Below are 24,912 nucleotides of genomic sequence, written 5' to 3'. Positions count from 1 at the left end.
CATAATAAATAATTAAAATAAAGGGTCCAGCCTCTCGATAGCCTTCACTGGCGGCAGCAGATTAATCTGAGGGTTCCCTAACAAATTTACATACACGAAACTCTTTAGTCCATACACTTTATTCTTCTGATTCTCTCTTTCCCCAGCTTCTTTTCTGCTCTCATACTTAGTTTCTTGCTTGCCCAATTCTGTCTCCATCTTTCTCCTGTTCCCTCTATGTGCTATCTTGATTCCTTTATCTTAGTTCCGCCCCATTTTGGTCTTTCTCATCTCGTTCTTCCCCGTCAGGCTCTTCCTCATCTCCCATCTTGTCCTTCTAGTTCTCCAGCCAGTTCTCCAATCTAGTTCCCCAGTCTCTGAGGTTTGCAGTTACACACCCCTGCAGTAGCAATGCTCTGGCTAATAAAGGTCATCAGGCTAGAATTCGTACAGGGTCATAAAGACAGACAAGAGTCTTCCTCAGGCAGTCTCTGTCAGACTTTCTTTTACAACCCAAAAGGGGAGTGGTTAAAGGAGGAGGTCAGCTAAGAGCTAAAATCAGTTAATACTATCAGAAAAAGGGAATTCATGTGCTCAAACTACATTCCTAGAAGTGGTTAGGTAAAACGTTAGGAGTCTATAATGTTAGTATAAATATCACTAAGGCTATATAATAAAGGAGGGTCTGAGCTTAATTTGCACAAGACACAAAGCTATGTGCCTGGCCTGGGCAGTGTCTCTGTACAGATTTTTGTCTTAATTCTGGGGATCAAGAGGCTGGTCTGAAAAACTTATTCTGTTGGTCCTTTGACCTCGGGGGCCTGAGAGGTGTTTCAGATAAAATACACTGTACAAGTTCTTGGAGGCACACATAGCACACAAGAAAATCATTGCAGGAATCAGCTAATATATATACAAAAGCTAAACATCACCAAGACTCCTTAAGCTTTGGCTTGACCTCTGGAAAAGTCCTTGACCTTCCAGGTAGTAGCTTTTGTCATAGTAGTGAAAGGGAAAAATCAGTAGCCCTCTTGAGAGATGCTACCCCACCCCACCGACCAAGGTTATTTGCTGACCAGCAGTTTTAGAGCTGACCAGAGATTGAACTTATGGGGAAATAAGGCTGGAACAATAAATCTGAATGTATATATCCTGGACTCAGCAAAAACAGGATATAGGAAGTAAGAACTTATGTCTGTGTAGATACCCTGCATCCTCTTAGCCATCAGTAACCTCACGCTTATAAGTTCAGCCAGTAATTTTAAAGAACTGCCTCTCCCCTAGCCCCTCATCCAATGATATGTGACCCTCTGCACGTAAACCTTTCCTATATAAACCCTCGAAGTGAGTGCTCACAGCCGTCCTCCTCCACCTGCTACGTCGAGTGTTGGACACGGACCAAGCCCGGGTTTGCTGTTAATAAACCCTGTGTGCTTGCATCGGATACCCGTTCTGTGGTGGTCTTGCTCAGGGGTCTTGAGACACAGTAGCTGAATAATCCTGTGGCTTGCAGCATTAATGTTCAGTACACCAAGCCGAGTGCCTAATCCTTGTAACAGCCCAACAGTTTGGAACGCAGTTCGGTCACTCCAAACATCCCATCGAGCGGCACAGAGGGAACAATTTTCCTTATGCACCCTTTGTACTCATCTCATACTGCTTTCCCTTTGGACAAATGTCTTCAGGTATGTGGCTCCTGCTACCAACAATGTCAAGTAAGAACACTCTAGCACTTGGGAAGTAGAACCAGTAGGGAACACGAGTTCAAGGTTAGACTGAACCACATATGGCCCATAAGGCCCTGTCTCAAATTTAAAAAGTTTAATTAAAATGTTTCATATATTCAAAGAGGGGATCACCTACAGATAAACTTTACTTCTCTGAAAAATCAACTCTCAAACATACTAATAAAACTAGATCCTGTAAATTTTCAAAAGGCAAAAGTTGTAGCTAGAGTTTTTCTCTCCGGGTCCTGCCAAGTCCCAGCAGTCCCTTAGCCCACTTATAAAATAAACATACAGATGCTTATGTTATTTAAACTGCTCAGCCGTTAGCTCAGGCCTACCATTGTCTAGCTCTTACTCTTATACTCAGCCCATTTCTGTTCATCTATGTGTCGCCACGTGTTCCATGGCTTTACCTGCTGCCTTTACATGATGCTCCCTGGATGGCAGGCTGGCGTCTCCTCCTCTCCGCCTTCCTGTTCTCTCAATTCTCCTCTCTCCTTGTCCCGCCTACACTTCCTCCCTGGCTACTGGCCAATCAGTGTTTTATTTATCAATCAATCATCCACAGCAAGAAGTTTTCTTGCTACACCTTTTAGAGATGACCAGAAAGTAAGTTTGTCAATCTCAGTCCAGAGCTGGCCAGTCTCCATTGTCAGGGACAGAAAAAAAGAAACAAACAAACAAACAAAAACCCACCATGTTTTTAGGGGCCTGCCCTAGGGTGCAAGGGTGAAAAGGTACTATGCAAGAGGGCAGCACTCTCCCTCCCACCAAGGAGACCAAGGCCATCCACAAGTAAGGAGGAGCAAGGCAGTGGAGAGACGAGAAAGTGCAGAGGTGAGGGCACCTGAGCAGTAAGACTCCCCAATACCACACTGAAAGCTGGGCACCAAGGCACACGCGGTGGTTGTCTGGAGAGGTTATGCGGCAGGCCCAGACTGCGGGCAGGTGAGACGGTGAGTGGGTCAGGGGCCTGCTAGCCCACTGTACGGACTGCTCCAGCTCCCAGTGGGGCCTGGTGAGCCACAGCACAGTCTCAGTAAGTGTGCAGGCGCCAAGACCCCAGACAGTGCAGACCGAGAACAAACTGCAAACGAGCAAGAAGCAGGGCCAGAGAAGCCAGCATGGAGCCGTCAGGGTGCCCCCACCAACAAGCCCCCTCTTACCCCAACTTTGTCAAATGTGAAACGCTATCTGAAATACCCTTAGGAGAAGGACAAGCCATCAGTGTAAAGGAACCCAAAAAGGGAAACTGAGGGTAAACAGTGTTTGATAAGACTAGTCAGGTTCAGGGCCACAAAACACAGACCGGAAATGCGGCTGTCCCTGTCCCAACCAACAACCTTCCTTGTTGCTAGAGTTTCCCTGACTGGCCCACAGTCAGGACAAATCTCTCTCACCCGCCAGTCCCAAGCCGCTCAAACCCGATCAAGTAAACACAGAGACTTATATTGGTTTCAAACTGTATGGCCGTGGCAGGCTTCTTGTTAACTGTTCTTACAGCTTAAATTAATCTATTTCTATTAATCTATACCTTGCCACGTGGCTTGTGGCTTACCGGTACTTTACATCTTCCTTGTCCTGATGGCGGCTGGCAGTGTCTCCCTTCCCAGCTTCCTGTTCTCTCAATTTTCCTCTCTGTTAGTCCCGCCTATACTTCCTGCCTGGCCACTGCCAATCAGTGATTTATTCATTGACCAATCAGCAACACATTTGACATACAGACCATCCCACAGCACTTCCTGCCATGGCTTCCTTGTCTATAGAGAACAAACAGTACCACCTGCCCCAGAGGGCCCTGTCCAGTCTTAGTGGCCTCTGAGTCTACCCTCCCACCACTCGTGAAGAACACACACTAAAAGCAAGCTGAGCACAAAGACAACAGACTCAGGGGGGTGGGCAGAAGAAGAAACAGGTCCTGAGGCTGAGCGCACACACAGTGAAGAGGCCTCTGGGCTGGATCCACAGACCTCTGGGATTCGGGGTCAGAATGGCCAGCAGTGGCAGAAAACTGAGAGCCCCCCTTTTCTTTCCAAGCATATCTTACCCTGTTTCTCTACGACAGTTCCCCAAAAGTGAGCTTGTCGATCTCTACCTAAACCTTGTAAGAAGTCAACCCCAAGTCCTATCAACACACAAGCATCCCCACTCTTGAGATGCAGAGGGGAGGAGCTCCAATGTGTGATGAATAAATACTTAATACCACAGGAAACTCAAACCTGTATACAGAGTGGCATGGCTCACCCCGTGGTCTACGGGATGCAAGGGTTCTTCCCTGGGCCATAGCTTCACACCACTTTACATGTAGCAGGCTAAATTATAAAGATAGGGAAAAAAAAGTTAAATTTCTAACCAAGGAAGCAGTTATGTTCATTAAACTGCACCTCAAAAGCAGAAATACTAAGGTTTCCTCTCACTGGATGGATTAATCACATTAAAATCTAGGATACACCAACAAAGAATATATACCATAGTTAAAAGTAGGGATAGAGAAGAAAAATAGCTTAAACTGTCATTTCAAGCACTAGATGAAAGAAGACTTAACTGAGAACTTTCCAGATGATACAAACTAAGAATCCAACAGAAGCGGGGCTGCTGTGGCGCACGCCTTTACTCTCAGCACTCGGGAGGCAGAGCCAGGAGGATCTCTCTGAGTTCGAGGCCAGCCTGGTCTAGAGAGCGAGATCCAGGACAGGCACCAAAATAAGAGAAACCCTGTCTCGGGGAAAAAAAAAGAATGCAACAGAAATCAAAGTGGCCAAGAGCACAGACCCAGTCAAACTGACTACTCATAACAGATAAGCATAACAAAATACTGCTTTTATCTCAGAGGTTTGGAAAAATTAGAAACTTTTCTTAACATTAAAAAAAAAATGCTCAACATCATTAGCCAGGACAGGGTACCATCAGAGCCCAGAGAGAACCCAGCATGGTGGCACACGTCTGGAATCTCAGTGCTTTGTGAGGCGGAGGCAGGAGGATGGTGAGATTGAGAGCACCCTGTGTAGACAGACCAACCATTCTGCAGTCACTAGGAGACTATCTAAAACAAAATGAAACAGATGAACAGAAATAAGAACCGTAATTCACCATTATAAGCAACCATTTGCAAAATAGTATGGATAGCTTTCCCAAAACAAAAGTTAGCACTCAGGCGGCAAAGACAGGCTGGTCTCTAGAAGTCGAGGCCAGCCTGGTGTACATAGTGATCTCCAGGCCAGCCAGAGTCACACAACAGTGAGAGGCTCAAAAAAAAAAACAATAAAGATCTCAAAAGAAAACAACAACAAAGATCCCAGCTCCTCAGAAAGCCAACCACAGTGTTGCGTATGACCCAACAACTCCACCTTGGGTACAGTCAAGAGACACGGAAACATCGTCCACAGAACAAATCACAACAAAGGTTCACAGCAACATTATTCATACCCAGAAAGTGGAAAACACCCAAATATCCCTCAAAGTGACAAGTGAAAATGTGATATATACATGCAATGGAGTAACAGTCAGTGTTCTGGCTTGGTCCTGTGGTGTTAGAGGTCCCGTGCCCCTCCCCCGCCCCTCCCCCGCCCCACTCCCCTCCCACACACACACCCCACACGGCTTGTGCACGGCTTGTGCAGGAAGGCGTGGCCCTGGCTGATGGTGCCAGTGGCATTTCTAGCAAGGAACCTGGAGGAAGGAAGCGAGTTCCTAGGGCTGTGTCCTTGAAAAGAATGGAAGGGCCTGAGCCCTCCCTCCTTTCTCGGCTCCCCGACACCCCTGAGGTGTGTGTAACTCTGCTCACTACCTACCACGTACAGCTCACTACAGTCTCAAAGGGGCAGAACCAAGAGCCGTGGACCAAACCTGACATGGGAAACCAAAGCAAATCTTCTCCCTTTTAAGTCAGTTCTTAGAGATACTGCATCACAGCAACTCAAATACAACTAACACATTCAGCATTAAAACGAAACACACCTGCCACCACACGCACACTGACTTCTGGCACTTGGGTGGTCCTATGCACTACAGGGTATACAAGATGATCCCAGACCTCCACACACTAGAAGCTGGAAGCACTGACAACCAGAACCACCTACAGACATTGGTCTCAGACCTCCAGTGAGGGAAGGCCACCGATGCGGTGGTCAGTGGGAACCAACGCACCACACAGAAGAGTGCCACAATGCTATACTCACGTAGCTCACAGAACACCCTCGTATTAACAGGGCAAGACTGCGCCACATGGGCGACCTCGTGTAGTGACTCCAGTCCCAGTAAATGTCAATCACCTCTCATGCACTAATATTAAAACAGTACCTTACTTCTTCCACACCAATAAAAACATGGAACTCAAACAAGATGCACTCCTGAGCAAGCAGCCGTAATACTACTAAATATGGTGGAATTGGGACAATACCAGGATTGGTTTTCTGAAAAAATAGCTGGAAAGGTCAGAAGGAAGGAAAGTATCTGCCAGGTTCTAACAGGATCCGTTTTTTTCACATGGCAAGATAAATTGTTCCAGATATAAAAATGTTTCTTAGATTATAATACAATACCTGCAAGGCAGAGTGCACTATGGGTGTTTCCCCTGGAAACTGTCTTAGTTTTTATTGCTATGATAAAACACCATGACCAAAAGCAACTTTGGGGGGAAGGGTTTATTTCATCTTACAGCCTGCAGTCCATCATCCAGGGACATCAGGGCAGGAGCCTGGAGGCAGGGACTGAAGCAGAGGCCTTGAAGGAATACTGCTTACTAGCTTACTCCCCCTGGCTTCCTCAGCCTGCTTTCTTAGAGCGCCCAAGACCACCAGCCCACAGGTGGCATTGTCCGTAGTGAGCTGGGCCCTCCCACACCAATCAAGAAAATGCCCAACTGCCACAGGACAATCTGGTAGGGGCATTTTCTCAATTGAAGTTCCCTCTTCCAAAATGGCTCTACCATGTGTCAAGTTGATGTAAGACTAGCCAGCACAAAGTTTACACACAGGGGCTAACGGTATTCTGTTGTGCTCACTCAGAAGAGCTAAGGTCAAGAAACTGGCCATTCACTATGCTAGAGGAAAGAGCCCAGACCAGAGACAGACAGACACTCCATCACAGACACTGGCCACTCACACCAGCACCTTTCTGTCTCTTTCCTGGAGCGTGAAATGACTGGCTTTCATTTCACCAGAGGAAACTAGTTTCCTCTGGGGCAGGTAGGGAAAAGACAAGCCAGCAAGTCCAATATAACTGAGTAGTGAACAGGGAAGCCTGGGAGTTGGCCCACCTCTCTCTTCCTCACCTGTTGGGAGGATAGCGGACACACAGACCGAGCTTACTTACCAAAAGCAGCCCACAACCTTTCAAACCAAGAAGTATATTTGTAGCACGAATCTTAAAGAGTCTTATTAATAAAAACAAACCTGGAGCCAGGTATTGGGGTGAATGTTGGAAAATCAGAGAAGCAGAACAAGCCACAGCTTCCTCACCTTGCCAATTCCTCAGCCGATTCTGTTTCCTCAGACTGGACGCCTCTGAGTCCTCATCCAAATGGATCTCAGCTGAACTGCTGCTCAGAAGCCTAAAAGCTTAACCAGTTCTAGTTCCTGGTCCTCACGCCTTATATACCTTTCTGCTTCCTGCCATCACTTCCTGGGATTAAAGGCGTGAGTCACCATGCCTGGCTGTTTCCAGTGTGGTTTTAAACTCACAGAGATCTGGATGGATCTCTGCCTCCCAAGTGATAGGATTAAAGGTGTGTGTGCCACCATTTTCTGGCCTCTATATCTGGTGGCTGCTCTGTTCTCTGACCCCAGATAAGTTTATTAGGGTGCACAATATTTTGGGGAGCACAATATCACCACAGTATGTCCTGCTGGAAGAAATTAGCAAGGAGAAACTCCCTTGGTACTACAAAAACATCAGTCTAGGCTTCAAGGCACCCAAGGAGGCCATCGAGGGCACCTACATACACTGTAACGTCTCCATCTGAGGTCAGACCCTGTCTGGTGTCATGCCCAAGATGAGGATGCAGAGGACCACTGTCCTCTGCTGGGGCTATCTCCATTACATCAAAAGTACAATCATTTGAAAAGTACCACAAGAACATGTCTGTGCACCTATCCCCATTTCAGGGATGTACAGATAGCAACATTGTCACCGTGGACGTGTGTAAGCCCTGTGCTTCAAAGTGCTCAAGGCCACCAGGCTGCTGGCACCAGGGAGCAGCTTCAGAAGTTCTGAGGAGACTCCGGACAACTCCCCAGAACAAGTAAAGTGATTTTTCAACTTACAAAAGAAAAAAAAAAGACTATGGCTGAGAAAAGCCCTCTAAAGTGAGGTGTGGAATGCACCCGAAACCACAGAACCTTCACCAGCATAGGTCCTTCACAGAACTCATCAGGGACCTTTTCAATATTAATTTCTGGTGAATCTTGTGGGTAAAATACCCTAACAATTTTTAGGAACTAACTTTAAAAAAAAAAGCTTACAAACCTCACTGTAAACCCAGGATCTGAAGTCACAATGAGACAATGACCCCGTGGAGCATGTGTCCTTAGTAGTGACACTCTGATAAGAAAGTATACCAAGTGAAGATTTGAAAAGCAAACACTTTTTTTTTCTTTTATCAGAGCCTCACACCTGATCTGCTTTAGAACTGGGATGAGGCCAGAGACCAGATAAGTGGTTCTAAAAGGACAGGATAAAAACCCCATTTTAGCACATAACAATGAGCTTCAGACATGGATTCTGAGTCATGTGGCTGAGATAATATCTAAAACAAAGAAAAAAAATGCATTCAAGTCACTATTTGCCAAAACCCCTCTATGTGCCAGGCACACGAAACACAACAGGTCCCAAACCCTGCAGAATGGGCAGCCTGAGGAGACACCTGGTGGAGCACCTGCCAGAGGAGTAGAGAAAAGCCCTGGCCGTGACATCAGTCAACCCCAACACAGAGACCTGGCAGGCTGGCAATCCCCCAAATACAGCAGCAGGCTATGTATTGAGAGGCTGCATGGAGCAGGGACAGGCAGGGGTCCTGCGGCACACCAACCACACTGACCCGCTGCCGACTGAAAACTCCACAGCATTCCCTGGTCCTGCCTCTGCCCACCCCATTCCGTTGGACCTCGTGTACAGCACTACTGTGGTAGAAAGGCTGGCCCAGTGGCTGTGGCAGAAGGCGACTTCTGGTCAATAGCCCAGCTAGTTTAGTTTCCCCAAATTAAACACTTGGACAATAGTGAATTCAGTTTAAATGGAGTATCACCATCTTTCAACCTTTCCAGGCCTTCTGTAGCCACTTAAGTGGAGAGTATGGATGCAGCATGCTGCTTCTCCCCTTACACCACTGCGGCCTTACCTACCCATCTAGGCCGGCCGTTGGGCAGCGTGCTGTGGCCTTTCCCCTTATACGACTCCTCTACTTTTCGTTTCTACTGTGATAAAATACCCCGACAAAAGAAACTGAGGACAAACGGGTTTAGGAGGCTCACAATTCCAGGTCACAGCTCTCTTGCAAGGCAGTAAGGGCAAGACTGGAAGCACCTGGTCACATCCAGTCAAGAGCATGGTGTTTGTCTTCCCCATTTCACAAACGGGGAAGCAGAACGCTTAAAAAAAAAAATCACTAGCAGCCCCACACCAAAAATGAATAATGACAAGATCCACGCCCAGTGCCCCCTAACTCGAGAAGTCACCACTTCAGTTCAAAACCTACATAAATGCAGCATCTATAGACTGCCGTGCTTTCTCGCCATAACAAGAGAATAACACTACCACCTAATTTTCATTTCCTAATACTCATTTTGGTGAACTCATGAGTCTCAACATTTTCAACCTTAGACTGATAACCATCTTGTTTCCACAAGAATCAAACTCTATCCTCTGCCTTCACACCAGAGTAGATGTGTCCAGCAGGTGGTCGGAGGAGGAGGGACAGGCCTCGTCTCTGCTGCCTTCCTCGAAAAATGCTCGCGCTTCCACATAGAAGTTCTGGCTTCCACAGAAATCCTGTCGAGATGTTTTCGCATCAGTTCTTAACTGCTCTAAATCTCCAGTTTTAAGGACTCTACTTTTATGAGCTCAGTGAGCGGCCACCTGTCCCGGGGCCTGAACACAGGAGTCACCGAGCCTTCTTAGTGGTGGGATGACCCTATGATATCCACCACGATAGACAGCTTCCACGCAGGGTCGGAACACATTAATACCATGGTTCTCAACCCTCCTAACGCTGCAACCCTTTAATACAGTCCATGTTGCGGTGACTCCCGACCATAAAATTATTTTCGTTGATACTTCGTAACTGTAATTTTACTGACAGGAATCCTAAAGTAAATATCTGTGTTTTCTGATGTTCTTAGGCGACCCATGAAAGGGTCGTTCAATTCCGAAAGGGGTTGAGAGCCACTGCATTCACTCAACCTTACCACTGAAGAACGGGGAAGGCCAGGGACCACCTGCACTGTTGCACACCAGCACGTCGGCTTGACTCGGTCATTTACTCACCAGCATTCTTACACGCTGAGCGTGGACCCATCAGCTACTTCAGCCACACAGTTGAGGACAGCAAGAGGTTTTGTGGCTACTCACAGCCACCCTGAGTGACTAGTGGTTACTGTTATAAATTAATGAACAGTTTCAACAACAAAGCCCCACTCAAACAGTTTCTTCTCTGAGAGAACATCAACACCAACTGTTTTTACCAAAAGTAAAATCCTATGAGTGACATTTTCGATGACGATGATGACGCCATGCAAAGGTCAAAGGCTCACTCTCTCCTTGCTCTGAAAACCTGCTGTGCTGTCTGTCAGTCTCCCGGGTCCGCTCTCCCCACTCAGCCAAGCGCAGCATAACGGGAAGCAGCGTTATTTTTAAGCCTTACCTTCAGATAGGATCCATAATATTTGGTTACATATGGACTGTCACACTGACTCAGCACTGTGATTTCTTGTTGAATGTCCTCTATCTCATCTTCAGCTTCCTCCAGATCAATGATTTTTATGGCAACCACTTTCTGAGTCCGATTGTCAATGCCTTTGAACACCTCACCAAAAGAGCCCTTTCCAATCTTCTCCAGCTTGGTAAATAGCTCCTCTGGGTCTGCTTTCAGGTTCTGCGGAGAGAAGGAAGAGACATCAGACTTCCAGAGCCACAGCTGGTTCTTCATTCTACCTAGAATGCTGTGTGTTGACCAGGGCCTAGGAGGGACGGTTGTGCTTCCTGTGACAAGGACCATGGTGCTGTGACTACAGTTTTTCAGGGTCAGGATCTAAAAGTCCTGGGTCTTATCTACACGTGTGGGTTAAACACAGAGTGTGGCACAAAAACAATGCAAATTTTGTATAATGAAAACAAAACTTGAAGTGTATACCAAATGCATCAGAAAAGATAATTAGCTCATTTTAAAACTTGCTCTGGGACTGGCAATGTATCAGTGGTAGAAGGCCTGCCTAGTATGTGTGAGTCCCTGGGTTCAGTAGGCAGGGAAGGGAAGAGGTCAGAAGTTAAATTTGCTCCAAGCAAAGAATCTACTTTTTTCTCACTCCATCTCCAACACGTCCTAACTCCAGATGGACAGTTGCTTAAATACAGGTGAGTCAGCTCTCACCTAACAGGGAGGGGAAGAAAAACCACAACCTAAGTGTAACAGACCGTTTCAACCCCCAATAAACGCATCCCGACTAGCTGTCATTTATAGCTATCCTCTTCACCAGAACAACAGCCAGATCCCATTGCCCGCAAATGCCGTTACCATGAAAGAACTCTTAGAGCACTCAAGCATGAATCAGCCCGAAGGTGCGACGACACACAGCACCCATGCCCAAGGACAGTCTGACGACACACAGCACCCAAGGACAGTCTGACGACACACAGCACCCATGCCCAAGGACAGTCTGACTACACACAGCACCCATGCCCAAGGACAGTCTGACGAAACACAGCACCCATGCCCAAGGACAGTCTGGACACTGGGTCCCAACACCCACACAGCCCTGTCCCAGGGTTCTCAGCAGGAGCAGTCCCATCTGGAAATTGTCCGAGGGGCTTGGTGTCACAACAGGGGACAGGAGATAGTCTCAGAGCAAAATGACAAAACCTGCAACTCCCAAGGACGTTAGAAGCCCCAAAGCCAGTCTGGCAAACACATCTTCTCACAGAAAGAACACGACGGCTGGCTGAGCCTTAAGTCTATTATTAATCCTTCAAAGAATCTGTACTACGGGAGGGGGGTGGTGGAGACGGACGGACGGGACAAGAAAGAGAGCAAAGAGGGGCTGAGAAGGAGGCAGGGAAAGACAAGGAAAGAAGGCTATCTGTGGCAGTGACAAGGTGGGTTAAAGGCACAGGACATGCCAACACTAGAGGCACAGTGACAATGACCTTGCTGTCACTGGGTGCCAGCCACTCACATGCCTTCAGAGTTGAAGTTCCAAGCACCTGGCTTACTACGGTTTAACTTGGGAGCCTCGCTGCGCTACACTGTATGACAAGAACCAGACACTAACAGTCACAGGTGCCCCGTTCTCACACGGAGGCAGAGGTACCCAGAGTCACATACAGCTACAGTAAGTCTACATGCTGGACGTGGCACACACACTGTGAGGTGCTCCAGTCACCACAAGAAAGGAGGACAGGGAGCAGGGCTGTCGCTCGCACTCTGCACAGTGGAATGGAGTGCCCTGTCACACACTGCTGAAGAAACTTGTAGGATTGCAAAGACTGCAGTTTTGGCCAAGACCTCCTTGTCTCACAGAAAAGCTAAGTACATTCCCATAAGTCCAAGGAGAGAACCCACTCACCTCCATCTGCACTTGAAACAACATTCTGTGGTTCAGCTGGGAACTGACAGCAGCCCTGGCCTGGACAGCTGCTGTCTCCAGTCCTGGAACCAGCTCCACTGTCTTCAGACACTCACACGGTTTTCCAAGACCCTTCATTTGCCAAGATAGTCTGAGAAAGATCTCAGAGCTGAGGGCAATCTCCTCAAGTGGGGGCTGTTTTAGAAACTGGTGGGTAACCCTAAAATTTCCCATTTTTAAACTTGCCAGGTTTACTAGGTAAGCACTCTTCAAAGTCATTTTTGGGAATATCCCCAAAGAATGCTGGAAAATGCAAGCGGGGGCAGCATCTTGCATCCAACTCAGCCTGTCTATCTGCTCCCTCCCACATCCCACAAGCAGCCAGAGTACAGACAGGCCTGGGTGAGGGACACCCATGTCCCTCCTCCAGCAGAATCACCTCCAGTCAGAGTGGCTGCAGTCTAACCCCTCTTACCTCCTTCTTCCCTCCAGGATCAAGTGGGGTGGCCTTCCTTTTCTTCAAGGCTAACGCCAATCTCGGGACTTTGGACTCCATCCTCCTCTGCAAAGCTTCACCAGCAACCCTTCGGACAGCTCTCCTCCCACCTCTCTCTCTACTGGCTCCTTGCCCTGGGCAGCACGCTCAGGTTCCTCCCACTCTGGACAGACAAGCAGCACCCCATTTGGGCTCAGCAGTCCTCCCACTTCACACGCTTCTCTGCTGAAGGTTCCTGCCTGTCCTCTGCACCTGCCTGCCCCGTCCACAGCAGTCTGGCTAGGCAACGCTGGTCACCACTGATACAGTGCCCTCCTTGGAGTCCCATCAGCCACGCCCTCTGCCCCTTGTAACTTGGCCTCCACAGTCTGCCCTCAGCTCTTCGTCCAGCCCCTGGTGCCAAAGGAATCTTCACACTGGCCCTCAATCAAGGAAACCACTCAGATCCCAACCCAGGCTTCCATTCTTTCTCTGTTCCTTCTCCCAGGGATGCCAGCCAGTTCCCAGGCCAGGGTGTGGGTCAGTGTTTCCCCCTCCCAGCTGAACAGAATCACCTGGGAAAATCATTAAGTCCAGTGAGGGTTGGGGGAGTTGCATACAATCCACATTTTTTAAGCATCCAGAAGAGTCTAAGAACTGCTCTCCACTGCCATGCATACACCAACACCACCTGTCAGCTCCCACTCTGCTTCTAGGACTCCTGAACTCCAGGACACTTCACTTTCTAGTATAATCTCCTCCCACAGACACATGGTGTCACTCACCCTACTGAACTGCCCTCTCACAAGCCTCCTCTTTTGCTCTGTCTTATGTTCCAGATCAAGCTGAGGAAGTATGGGGGCCATGCTTACACACCTCTCTATCCACAGGCTCGGCACCAAGATGGGCAATGAAACTGATAGTCAACAAATGCTCCCTGAGCAGCAACAAAACCTGGTTTACGTAGACACCAGCGAGACCCACATTAGAAATCACAAGAATAGTCTCTCTCTGAGACTGTCCCTTGACACTCTCAGAGAAAGACTCCTGAGAACTGGGGGAAAGCCAGCCTGGGCACAGCAAGAGCTACAGGCAGCAGCCTGCTAAGTGCTCAATCCTCATGCACAATGCTGGTACTTCCTTTTGAGAGGTTTAAAAAATAGTAATAATACTAATTTACCTAAACCCTTCCAACACTGAAGAGGCCAGTGAAGGGCAGGACAATGTTACTACCCGTGACTCCCACCTGCCCTTGTACACATCGTGGAGAATGTCACTTCAACGGTCCTCTCAGCCCATGGTGAGACCCACCTGGCCAGCTCCTGGACCCCATGAAGTCCTGGCATATGCATGAGGTCATCCATCCCCAGTCCAAGGCCAGCAGAACTGCCCAGCACCTACAGAACCAGAACTGGAAGTTGCCCGGCCTGAGTTATCTGTTCCTCCATGAGACAGCTAATACAGAGGGAACTGGAAACCATTAGAGACCATCTCCCACGCCTAGTCTCAAGAGACAACAATCTGTGTCAGCCACTGATGGCTGAGATGATGGTATCTCAGTTCACAGCTCCCTGAAGAGACAGAAGCTGCAGCCTGATGCAGTCTGGTGCTGCACCACATGGGAAGGGGGAGGCAGGAGCGGAGCGCATTGTGCATGTGTGTGGGACACAGTCCTCGGCAGCAGGAGGCAAACTAGCAGAGTGCTACCATAAACAGCCCCAACAAGTCACCGACCCCAGGGCCACAGCTCCACACATCTGTGTCTACTGCTCTAGCAAACACTGAGTTGACTGTCACCCAAGACCTGGGCCTGCCTGGGATTGCTTTAAACCCTGTATAGCTTACAAGGTCAAGCCTTAAAGGACCACACAGCTCTCAGCTGAGGCCTCTTCAACACCTCCATCAGCACAAAGAAGCCTGTTCTGGCCCACCGGAGCAGCTGCATGAGGACAAATCGTACCTCCAGAGCACAGCCCCTACAACCCTCCAGCTGACCACAGCCACAAGCCATTGAGAGTACACATGTGCGTCCACACACACACACACACACACACACACACACACACACACACACACACACACACACCCATACACAGACGGGGGGGGGGGGGAGATGGTATGGTGGTTTGTATAAGAACAGCCTCCATAGGCTTGCTTATGTCTGAATATTTGTCTCCAGTTGGTGGAACTGTTTGGGAAGGATCAGGAGGTGTGGCCTTGTTGAAGGAGATGTGTTACTGGGGTGCAGGCTTAAGGTTTCAAAAGACTCCTGCCATTCCCTGTGAGGTTTCGGATGTTTGTTCCTGCCATTATGGACTTTAATCTCCTGGAACTGTAAGCCCAAATAAACACTTGTATAAGCTGCTTGATTGTAGTGTTTGTATCACAGCAATAGAAGAGTAACTAAAACAGGGAGGCGTACTAAATCACTACTGTTAAAGTCACCAAGTTCTGGGATGACGTGTGGCTCAACAAAACCTGGCCTAAGACGGTTTAGAAAGCAGCTGTTTCCCCTTTCCTGCAGTTCATCCAATGTGATACCTCACATCTGCTCAAATACGCCACTGAACACTGCCCTTGGCAAGAGGAGGGTCACTGAGGACTGTGAGAGCAGAACTCCACAGAGAGCCTGTTCCCACAAGGCCAAGGCCCTGTACACCAGGGAAATTCTTGCATAAGCTCATTACCACATGGCTGGTGTCATCCATGCTCAGAAAAAAAGCAATGCTAAAGGTAACCTGTCTGAAAAGGGAAGCTCAAGATGTTGATGGCAGAATTTGTCCTCTGAGGAAAACAATCTCCTTGGCAGGGGAAAAAAAAAAAGACAAGAAAATGCCCTTGGTGAACCACCCCGAGTTTCCTGTATAAAAAGGACTATGCTGAGCTGAGAAGTCATAGCCTGAAGGGAAGCGGAATCTGCTGTAGGAGGCCCAGCAGCCCCCGGGGCAGGAGTCAGGGGCAGGAGGCTCAGCCTTCTCTAACATGGAGGAAGGTCAAGAGACAGACACATAATCCCTCTCCAGAACTAGACTAGGGTAAGGGACCAAGCTGGGTGCTGTGTCCACACGGTGTCTGAGGTCCATTGGGTGCTGTGTCCACACGGTGTCTGAGGTCCATTGGGTGCTGTGTCCACATGGTCTCTGAGGTCCACTGGGTGCTGTGTCCATACGGTCTCTGAGGTCCACTGGGTGCTGTGTCCACATGGTGTCTGAGGTCCACTGGGTGCTGTGTCTACATGGTGTCTGAGGTCCACTGGGTGCTGTGTCCATACGGTCTCTGAGGTCCACTGGGTGCTGTGTCCACACGGTGTCTGAGGTCCACTGGGTGCTGTGTCCACACGGTGTCTGAGGTCCACTGGGTGCTGTGTCCACATGGTGTCTGAGGTCCACTGGGTGCTGTGTCCACACGGTGTCTGAGGTCCACTGGGTGCTGTGTCCATACGGTCTCTGAGGTCCACTGGGTGCTGTGTCCACACGGTGTCTGAGGTCCACTGGGTGCTGTGTCCACACGGTCTCTGAGGTCCACTGGGTGCTGTGTCCACACGGTGTCTGAGGTCCACTGGGTGCTGTGTCCACACGGTGTCTGAGGTCCACTGGGTGCTGTGTCCACACGGTCTCTGAGGTCCACTGGGTGCTGTGTCCACACGGTCTCTGAGGTCCACTGGGTGCTGTGTCCACATGGTCTCTGAGGTCCACTGGGTGCTGTGTCCACACGGTGTCTGAGGTCCACTGGGTGCTGTGTCCACACGGTGTCTGAGGTCCACTGGGTGCTGTGTCCACACGGTGTCTGAGGTCCACTGGATGCTGTGTCCACACGGTGTCTGAGGTCCACTGGGTGCTGTGTCCACACGGTGTCTGAGGTCCACTAGGTGCTGTGTCCACACGGTGTCTGAGGTCCACTGGGTGCTGTGTCCACACGATGTCTGAGGTCCACTGGGTGCTGTGTCCACATGGTGTCTGAGGTCCACTGCTCACCTGTACTGCTGCAGTGGGGATCTCCATTCTGTGAGACAGGAAGAAGTAATGCTCCGAAAGGCAATGTCCATCAGTCCCACAGGTGAGTGTACTGAGCTCTGAGACCCTCACAGGGTACTCCACAGCTATAAGCCTTTGGTTCCTTCTGTAAGAAGGGGCTGGGCAGGCAGAAACAGTAGCAGAATGTTCTTCCCTCTGTCCATCTCTCTCACACAACTAAGAGTGAAGATTACGTGCCTCCCAGTCAGGAACCTGAAATAACTGAGGTCAATGTCCGCAGACCAAAGGCATGTGCTGGGGTCCGAATGCATCTGCTGTGGATATCGCTCTGTATTCTGTGAATGTGCTGCTCTGATTGGTTAATAAATAAAGTGCTGATTGGCTAGTAGCCATGCAGGAAGCATAGGCAGGACAAAGAGAGAGGAGAATGCTGGGAACAGGAAGGCTGGGGAGGAGTCGCCAGCCAGACACAGAGGAAGCAAGATGTAAAAGTACCGGTAAGCCACAAGCCATGTGGCAACTTATAGATTAATAAATATGGGTTAATTTAAGATGTAAGAACTAGATAACAAGAAGCCTGCCGCAGCCATACAGTTTATAAGTAACATAAGTCTCTGTGTGCTTACTTGGGTCTGAGCAGCTACAGGAGCTCCAGGTACATGTATCCCCCGAACCTCATGCTAAAATGTGACTGACCCTTTAACAGTCCTAAGAGCTGGGACCCTTGGGAGATGATGTGGATGTAGGGCTCTGTCTTCATGACTGTATTGAACTGCGCTCCCAATGGGGGTAGGCTCATGATGAAAACAGATTCAGCCAGATTTTTCTGTCTTTCCAGCACACTCTTTTTGCCTTTTTGTCATGTTACAACACAGCAGAAAGGCTCTTACCAGATGCCCTGCCCCCTTGCCAGATGCCCTGCCCCCTTGCCAGATGCCCTGCTATGCTCTTAGATATCCCAGACTGTGGAAATGACAGAAATGTCCATATTTCACCAATCTGAGATAATCAGTGAAAGTAACTAAAAATGAATGACACTAAAATACTGATTCCTCTAATCACAAAAAAAGCTTCACCAGCTAGTTAAGAAATCTGGGGACTTAGGAGTCAAGTGGAAAGTGCAGGGAGAGGGTACCTGCCCTGCCTGCTTTTGTGGCTTTACCATCTTAACTTTCCCCATCCTTTTCGTCACACAAACCAGGCTATCTGTCTCCAACTTTCAGTGTTGTAGAATATTATTTTAAGATGTGTTGGGGCTGGAGAGATGGCTCAGTGATTAAGAACATGTATTGTTCTTGCAGTGGATCCAAGTTCAATTCCCAGCACCCACATCAGGCAGCTTACAACTGCTTGTAACTCCAGATCCAGGGGATGGCCCTAACTTAGATACAGGCACATACACAGACATACACACATGTACACGTAAATAAATAATAGTAAAATATTTTTAAAAGATGTGTTACATTTGTTTATGCTGTGGAACATTTGTTTTAATGGTGAAAAGACATGCTGCATTCTTTTATGTTGCATTCATTTAACTCTGTGAAGCTGTGTTACTGTGCCTGTCTAAAACACCGATGGTCTAATAAAGAGCTGAACAGCCAATAGCAAGGCAGGAGGAAAGAATGGCGGGGCTGACAGGCTGAGAGAAGAAATAGGAGGTGAAATCTTGGAAAAATGATCGAGGAGTTAAGACTCCAGGGGTGAGCTACCCAGCTACACAGCAAGCCACGGAAAAAGAAGTAAAGAAAGGTATACAGAAATAGAGAAAGATAAAAACCCAAAGGCAAAAGGTAGATGGGATAATTTATGTTAAGAAAAGCTGTCTAGAAACAAACCAAGCTAAGGGTAGGCATTCATAAGTAAGAATAAGTCACCGTTTGTGATTTATTTGGAAGCTGGGCCCCCAAAAGAATAAATAACCAAAGAGTAAAAAAATAAAATAAAATAAAAACTCAGTCTAACTTCTGCACCTCTATACATATTCAGACCTTATCTTGGTTCTTTTTAATCTGGAACAAGATTTAGAAAAGCTCAGGTTATTTATTATAAATGTCAGAACCCTTAATAACTAGCCAAAATGAACAGCAAATTGAGTGTTCTGGATCCAAAGCCTGGGTTTGAGCCTGGGCTCTGAGAATACACCAAACCTTTCTGCCAACATACCCAGCTTCTAGGACCCTATGAAGCCCAGTGAAGGTACCAAGGAGAGCTGGAGTCAACACATCACAGAAGTCACAGAAGTTCTTCATTGGGTTTAGACAGTGAATGGCTACCTAGAAACCTGGGATCTCCCTAGAAGAGCCTGCATGGACAACCAGCCAAGTGCATAGAATGAGTGCCTCCCACACCACAGTGCACAGGGCCATAGTGCTAAATCGGTGCCTTCACTGCTGAGAAAACCCAACAGGCTCCAACAAAGACCTGTACCGTTATGGACTTCTAAGGGAAAGGCCTGTACCGTTGTTATGGACTTCTAAGGCCCCTCTAAATCCAGATGCTCAGAAATGAGCCTTGAAGAAAAAATAAATAGCCAATTCCCTCATAAAATGTTTGCCACCCATAACAACTTCTCCTTTACTCTTAACTCGGCTTTTTGCCCACACAGAGGAACCTTTTACTTTTTTCAGTTACTCTGAATGACCAATCACTCACTGTGAAAAGTTATAAGCCTCCATCAAGACAAGATGGTAACAAACCTGTCTTAGTTACTGTTCTGGACAGTATATTGTGGTGACACAATATATCACCACAATGATGTCTCTTTACATCTGGATGATGCTGAGGAAAAGAGGGCAGGAAGAGTGTAGGAGCCAGAAGATGGGGAAGGGCTAAGAAACATTGTGGTGACATTGTGTTCCCCAAAATATTGTGCACCCTAATAAACTTATCTGGGGTCAGAGGACAGAACAGCCACTAGATAGACACAGAGGCCAGAAAATGGTGGCACACACCCCTTTAATCCTATCACTTGGGAGGCAGAGATCCATCCGGATCTCTGTGAGTTCAAAGCCAAACTGGAAACAGCCAGGCATGGTGACTCACGCCTTTAATCCCAGGAAGTGAGCCTTTAATCCCAGGAAGTGATGGCAGGAAGCAGAAAGGTATATAAGGCGTGAAGACCAGGAACTAGAGCTGGTTAAGCTTTTAGGCTTTTGAGCAGCAGTTCAGTTGAGATTCATTCTGGATGAGGACACAGAAGCGTCCTGTCTGAGGAAACAGGATCAGCTGAGGAATTGGTGAGGTGAGGAAGCTGTGGCTTGTTCTGCTTCTCTGATCTTCCAGTGTTCACCCCAATACCTGGCTCCAAGTTTGATTTTATTAATAAGAACTTTTAAGATTTGTGCTACACTTCACGACCAAGACAACTTACAAAGGACGGCATCCAATTGGGAGCCTGCTTTACAGCTTCACTGGGTGAGTCCACAGTCATCATGACGGGGAGCATGGGGGAGCAGGCAGTAGGCACGGCACTGGAGCAGTAGCTCAGAGCTCACATCTTCTTGGAAAGTTGGAGGCAAAGACGGGGACTGGGCCTGGCATGGGCTTTTGAAACCTGAAAAGGGGGGGTCCCAGTGACACACCTCCTCCAATAAGGCCACATCTCCTAATCCTTCATGAACAGTCCATCAACTGGAAACCAAACATTCAATTATTCAAATTATTTGTTATTATTATAACAAATCCTAAAAGAACGTTAGTAAAAATTATAAAAACAAAGTTGCATAGACTGGCTTTTATACATGTCAGAGGTTGCCTCTTCTTCATAAGCCTGAATAGAGACATGGAGATGGCAGACAGGCTAGCTCAGGCGATTCCTAACATGAGAGCGGGTATCAGACTCACTTCCACTTGCCAAGTATGTAATGGGATGGCCTGCTGGGATCCGGATGTGGTTCAACGCATACCTAGCACAAGCAAGACCCTGGCAGCTAGTGCATGTCCTAGCACCCTCTCCTGGAGTAGAGTGCAGCTGGTACTCTGCTGCTCGACTATGGTGCCCTGTAGGTTAGAGAGAAACTACATTCTCAAGAGGGAACAATTTCAATTTGTGCATAAAAGTCCAGGAGCAGCTCAACATCTACCCAGGAAGGTGACTAGATTTCAAATAAATGAGAAAGACCAGTTGAAAGCATTTCTCTATTATATACTCATCCTGTGCTCTCTGGGAAAGCAAATAGTGGGTATTTCTGTTCCATCTCTGCCTCTCTCGCACGCACACACACAGGCACATGCAGCTAATAGAAAGCAGAACCTGACCTCTCAGTATAGACTGGTGGGCGGGCAACACCTACCAGCCACCTAGGGCTTCTGAGGCCTCTGAGGAGAAAAAGAAGTATGCAGTGTCCTACCATATTCTGGGCCCAGGCTTCTATAGCACTTACTACTTCAGATCCCTTGAGAGAATTCATTAAAATAGTTCTGTAATGACTTAAGTACTTACTCTGTGTTTTAAACCTGAATAGCTATGACCATTTTCTTTCAAACCTCTCTGGCAGTGAAAGATGCAGTCCTCACCGGCTCTTGGAATTACCTCTGCTCAGTAAGCTAAGCTTCCCCCGAGTTTCCCAATGAAAACAAAGCCCCTGCCTAGGTCTGATGCACTAATGACTTGGCTGTGTCACATGACCATCCCTGTCACAACATGGTGCTCTACTGGTCTGGGCCAGGGAGGTAGTTGGTAACAGGCTTGGCAATCTGCTCCTCAGAACCTGGCAAGCATCCCTCGTCCAGAGAGCTCACTCCTCCTGCAGATGAACTGGGTCATAGGTCTCTGCTCTTCACCCTAACTCGATGCCAATTCATCCAGCCTGGCCCAGTCCTACCAACAGACCCCTGTGCGAGCTTGTTCCTCAGTATAAATTTGGTCTTTCTGTGTGCCTGGCTCTCCTATCCCAGACTGCCAATACCACTCATGACTACCTACCACTCCCTAAAACCAGAAACCCTCTCCCCACCTAAAACTATGACCACCATTCTTCTAAAATGTTTCTCCAAACCTTCCTTCATCTTTACCACAGCCGCCTCCAACTACTTCAGTCTTCCTAAGAGCTCCCCGTTTGTCTTCCTTCACTGAGTAATGCAGTGAAGGCTTGAAGGCTGAAGTTACAGATTGAGAACCCCCCAACTTCTTTCTCATCATTCCACTCACCCTCTTACCACCCAATTTAACACTGTGCACAAGTACCAGCAGTTACACACTGTATGACTTCATTTGTAGAAAATCCTCCAAGTAACAAGAGCTGGAGATCAGAGCCATGTTTTCTGGGGTAAGAGGTGATGAGATTGGTACCAGATGAACCTCTGCAGTAGTGAAATGGTTCTTTAGCCTGGATGAGTGATGTGCACTCCAATCTACATGATTTACCCTCACAGAACACATGCAGCCCAAAATGCATGCAAATGCTAGTGAAATTCAAACTGAAGTCTGTGCCCAAGCCTATACAGTAGGACCACCATTAATGCCCTGGCTCCCACAGTGCACTATGGTCAGATATTCCTGGAGACAGATTCAGCAAGCTTCTAACTTCTCAGTCACCTGAAACAAGTGTGTTAAGGGAGCAAGCTTGCCTTGGTCCAGAGCAAAGAATGAAGCCTGATGCAAGCCTGTGGTAGAGGCAATGTGGCCCTGTGCCTGCCATCTCAAAGACAGTGTGGATCCCAACAAACTCTACCAGAGCAAGTGAGCTTCTCATCACAGCAGCACTCAGGCCAACAGGCTCAACAGAGGAGGACACGGGCATCACAATGAACACACACACACACACACTGCACACACATGCACACACACACTGCACACACACACACACTGCATGGGTTCAACACAGCGGGGCTATTTCCTTAGGCTGAACTTTTTCCAGTTGAACTTCATACTACTTTTCTAATCTTTAATACAATTATTTTTCTCATGGGTAACAAATCTTCAAGCTAATTGGCAAGCAAAAGAAATTCCAGGAATCCCATCTCGGCGGATTAAGCTGCACATTAATCTCTAGCGGGTCTCTGTGGGGACAGTAGTCCTGGCAGTTTGTACAAGTGGAGTCTGTCAACCTGAAGCTCCCTCACTTTGCCAAGGTTAAATTTCAATCACAGTTTCCCCACTAGATGTCCTTTTTATAAACTCAAGATATATATACACAGAAAGTCAACACAAAGCTTATACATCAAAAAAGACCTAATAAAAGTCACATGTCCTTTTCTTGGGAATTTCCCAGACAAACCTGCTGCCAACAAAAATCCCTGCAATACCCCAAACATGCAGCTCTAACCAGCAAAGACAGTCTCAGCTTGGACAACTGGATCTCAACCTTGGGGAGGTGAACACAGCAACACCATGAGGTTATGACTTGGAAGATTGCAGGGTGGGGCCAAAGAGCACACAGCATCTAGTTCAGCAGATCGACTTAACCTCAGCAGGCAGTCCACACCAGTCAAACACCTACAGAGCTTTCAGCCCAGCAGGATCCCAGGACTTATAAAAAGGGCCGGCGTGACTGACCGCAGGGAGGGACACAAATGGCAGCTCAATGTCCATCTTGCAGACCCACCTGCAGTTTCAGTTCAGCCCCTACCCAGCGTTGTGATTTAAATAAGAAACCCGCCGTGGGTGGCATCACCCACAGTGGGCTGGGCCCTCACACATCAATCACTAATCAAGAAAATGTCCTATGGACTTGCCTAGAAGCTAGTCTAATGGAGGCATTTTCTCAGTTGATATTCTCTCTTCCCAGATGACTCTAGTTTATGTCAGATTGACAAAAAGAAAAGAAAAAGAAAAAGAAAAAGAAAAAGAAACCAGCACAATCTTTATCTTTAGCAAAATGGCTCAAGGAAGCTCACAGAATCGGCAATCGTCTTCAGCCATCAAACATTCTCTCAAAGAAAGTGGCATTGCTAAGTTAGTTGACAAAGGATCACTATTAAAGGAGACCTACACTACAGGTTCACACAGAAATAAATGTGCCTCCTTCCCTTCAGTGACCTCACTCTTGTCAGCCACAGCTCTTCACCTAAACCCCTTTAAACATACTCGACCTGTCTCACACAATTCTGTTTTCATAAACTCAGCTCCACACTCCAGCATCGACCACAATCATGTAGTCTAGGAGAAAATCTGAATAATTATTCCACAGAATTGACAGATAAGAAAGGTGACACAGAGTCTTTAAATGCTAGCCTACATGTCCACACAACTAGGAGACCATTGTGGAATATTAGTTGAAGATGTGTTACATTTGTTTATGATGTGGAATATTTCTTTAATGGTGCAACAATGTGTTGCATTCTTTTATGTTGCATTTGTTTAACTTGGTGAAGCTGTGTTTACTTTGCCTGTCTAAAACACCTGATTGGTCTAATAGAGCTGACCAGCCAATAAAGAGGCAGGAGAAAGGACAGGCAGGGCTGGCAGGCAGAGAGAATAAATAGGAGGAGAAATCTGGGTAAAGGAGATCGAAAAGAAAAAGGAGGAGGATGATTTCAGGGGCCAGCAACCCAGCTATACAACAAGCCATGGAGTAACAAGTAAAGAAAGGTATATAGAAAGGTAAAAGCCCAGAGGCAAATAATAGATGGGATAATTTAAGAAAAGCTGGCTAGAAACAAGCCAAGCTAAGGCCAGGCATTCATAAGTAAGAATAAGTCTCTGTGTATTTATTTGGGAGTTGGGTGATGGGCCCCTAAATGAGCAAAGAGTTAAAAAAAAAAATCTACAGGAGACTCCTAATACTTAGGGATCCTAGTGCCAACACCTGCCATCTTTAAGGTAGAAACTCCTACCCATATAAAACCATGTTGATGGGAGTTTGCCCATACCTGCAAGGCCAGCACTCAAGAGGCAGAGGATTACATTCTAGGCCAGCCTGATCTACACAAGACTAAACCCCCTCCCCCACCAAAAGAGCATTGGCTGGAGAGGTGGCGCAGTAGTTAAGAACACTTGCTGTTACTCCAGAGGACTGCGTGTGGTTCCCAGCACCAAC

General features: G+C 47.6%; 1 protein-coding gene across 7 annotated transcripts in view; it reads right to left on the bottom strand.

The window, feature by feature from the left end:
- Stk24 (serine/threonine kinase 24) overlaps window positions 1-24,912 on the bottom strand; it is a 103,220-nt gene that overhangs the window by 39,893 nt on the left and 38,415 nt on the right. For 3 of the 7 annotated variants that reach the window (XM_052732449.1, XM_052732444.1, XM_052732445.1), the window contains exon 2: window positions 10,564-10,794. In XM_052732449.1, coding sequence (XP_052588409.1) covers window positions 10,564-10,794 — 231 coding nt within the window. Of the gene's footprint in view, window positions 1-10,563; window positions 10,795-12,481; window positions 12,876-12,956; window positions 13,164-20,303; window positions 20,459-24,912 lie in introns of those variants that run through there. The other 4 variants (XM_052732443.1, XM_052732447.1, XM_052732446.1 and 1 more) reach the window with 4 other exon arrangements.

The sequence above is a fragment of the Peromyscus californicus genome, unplaced genomic scaffold, assembly GCF_007827085.1.
Source record: "Peromyscus californicus insignis strain IS unplaced genomic scaffold, ASM782708v3 Scaffold_12__1_contigs__length_115047231, whole genome shotgun sequence".
NCBI lineage: Eukaryota > Metazoa > Chordata > Mammalia > Rodentia > Cricetidae > Peromyscus > Peromyscus californicus.
Note: the sequence above shows the minus strand (reverse complement) of the source record. Positions and strands in the feature narration are given on the sequence as shown.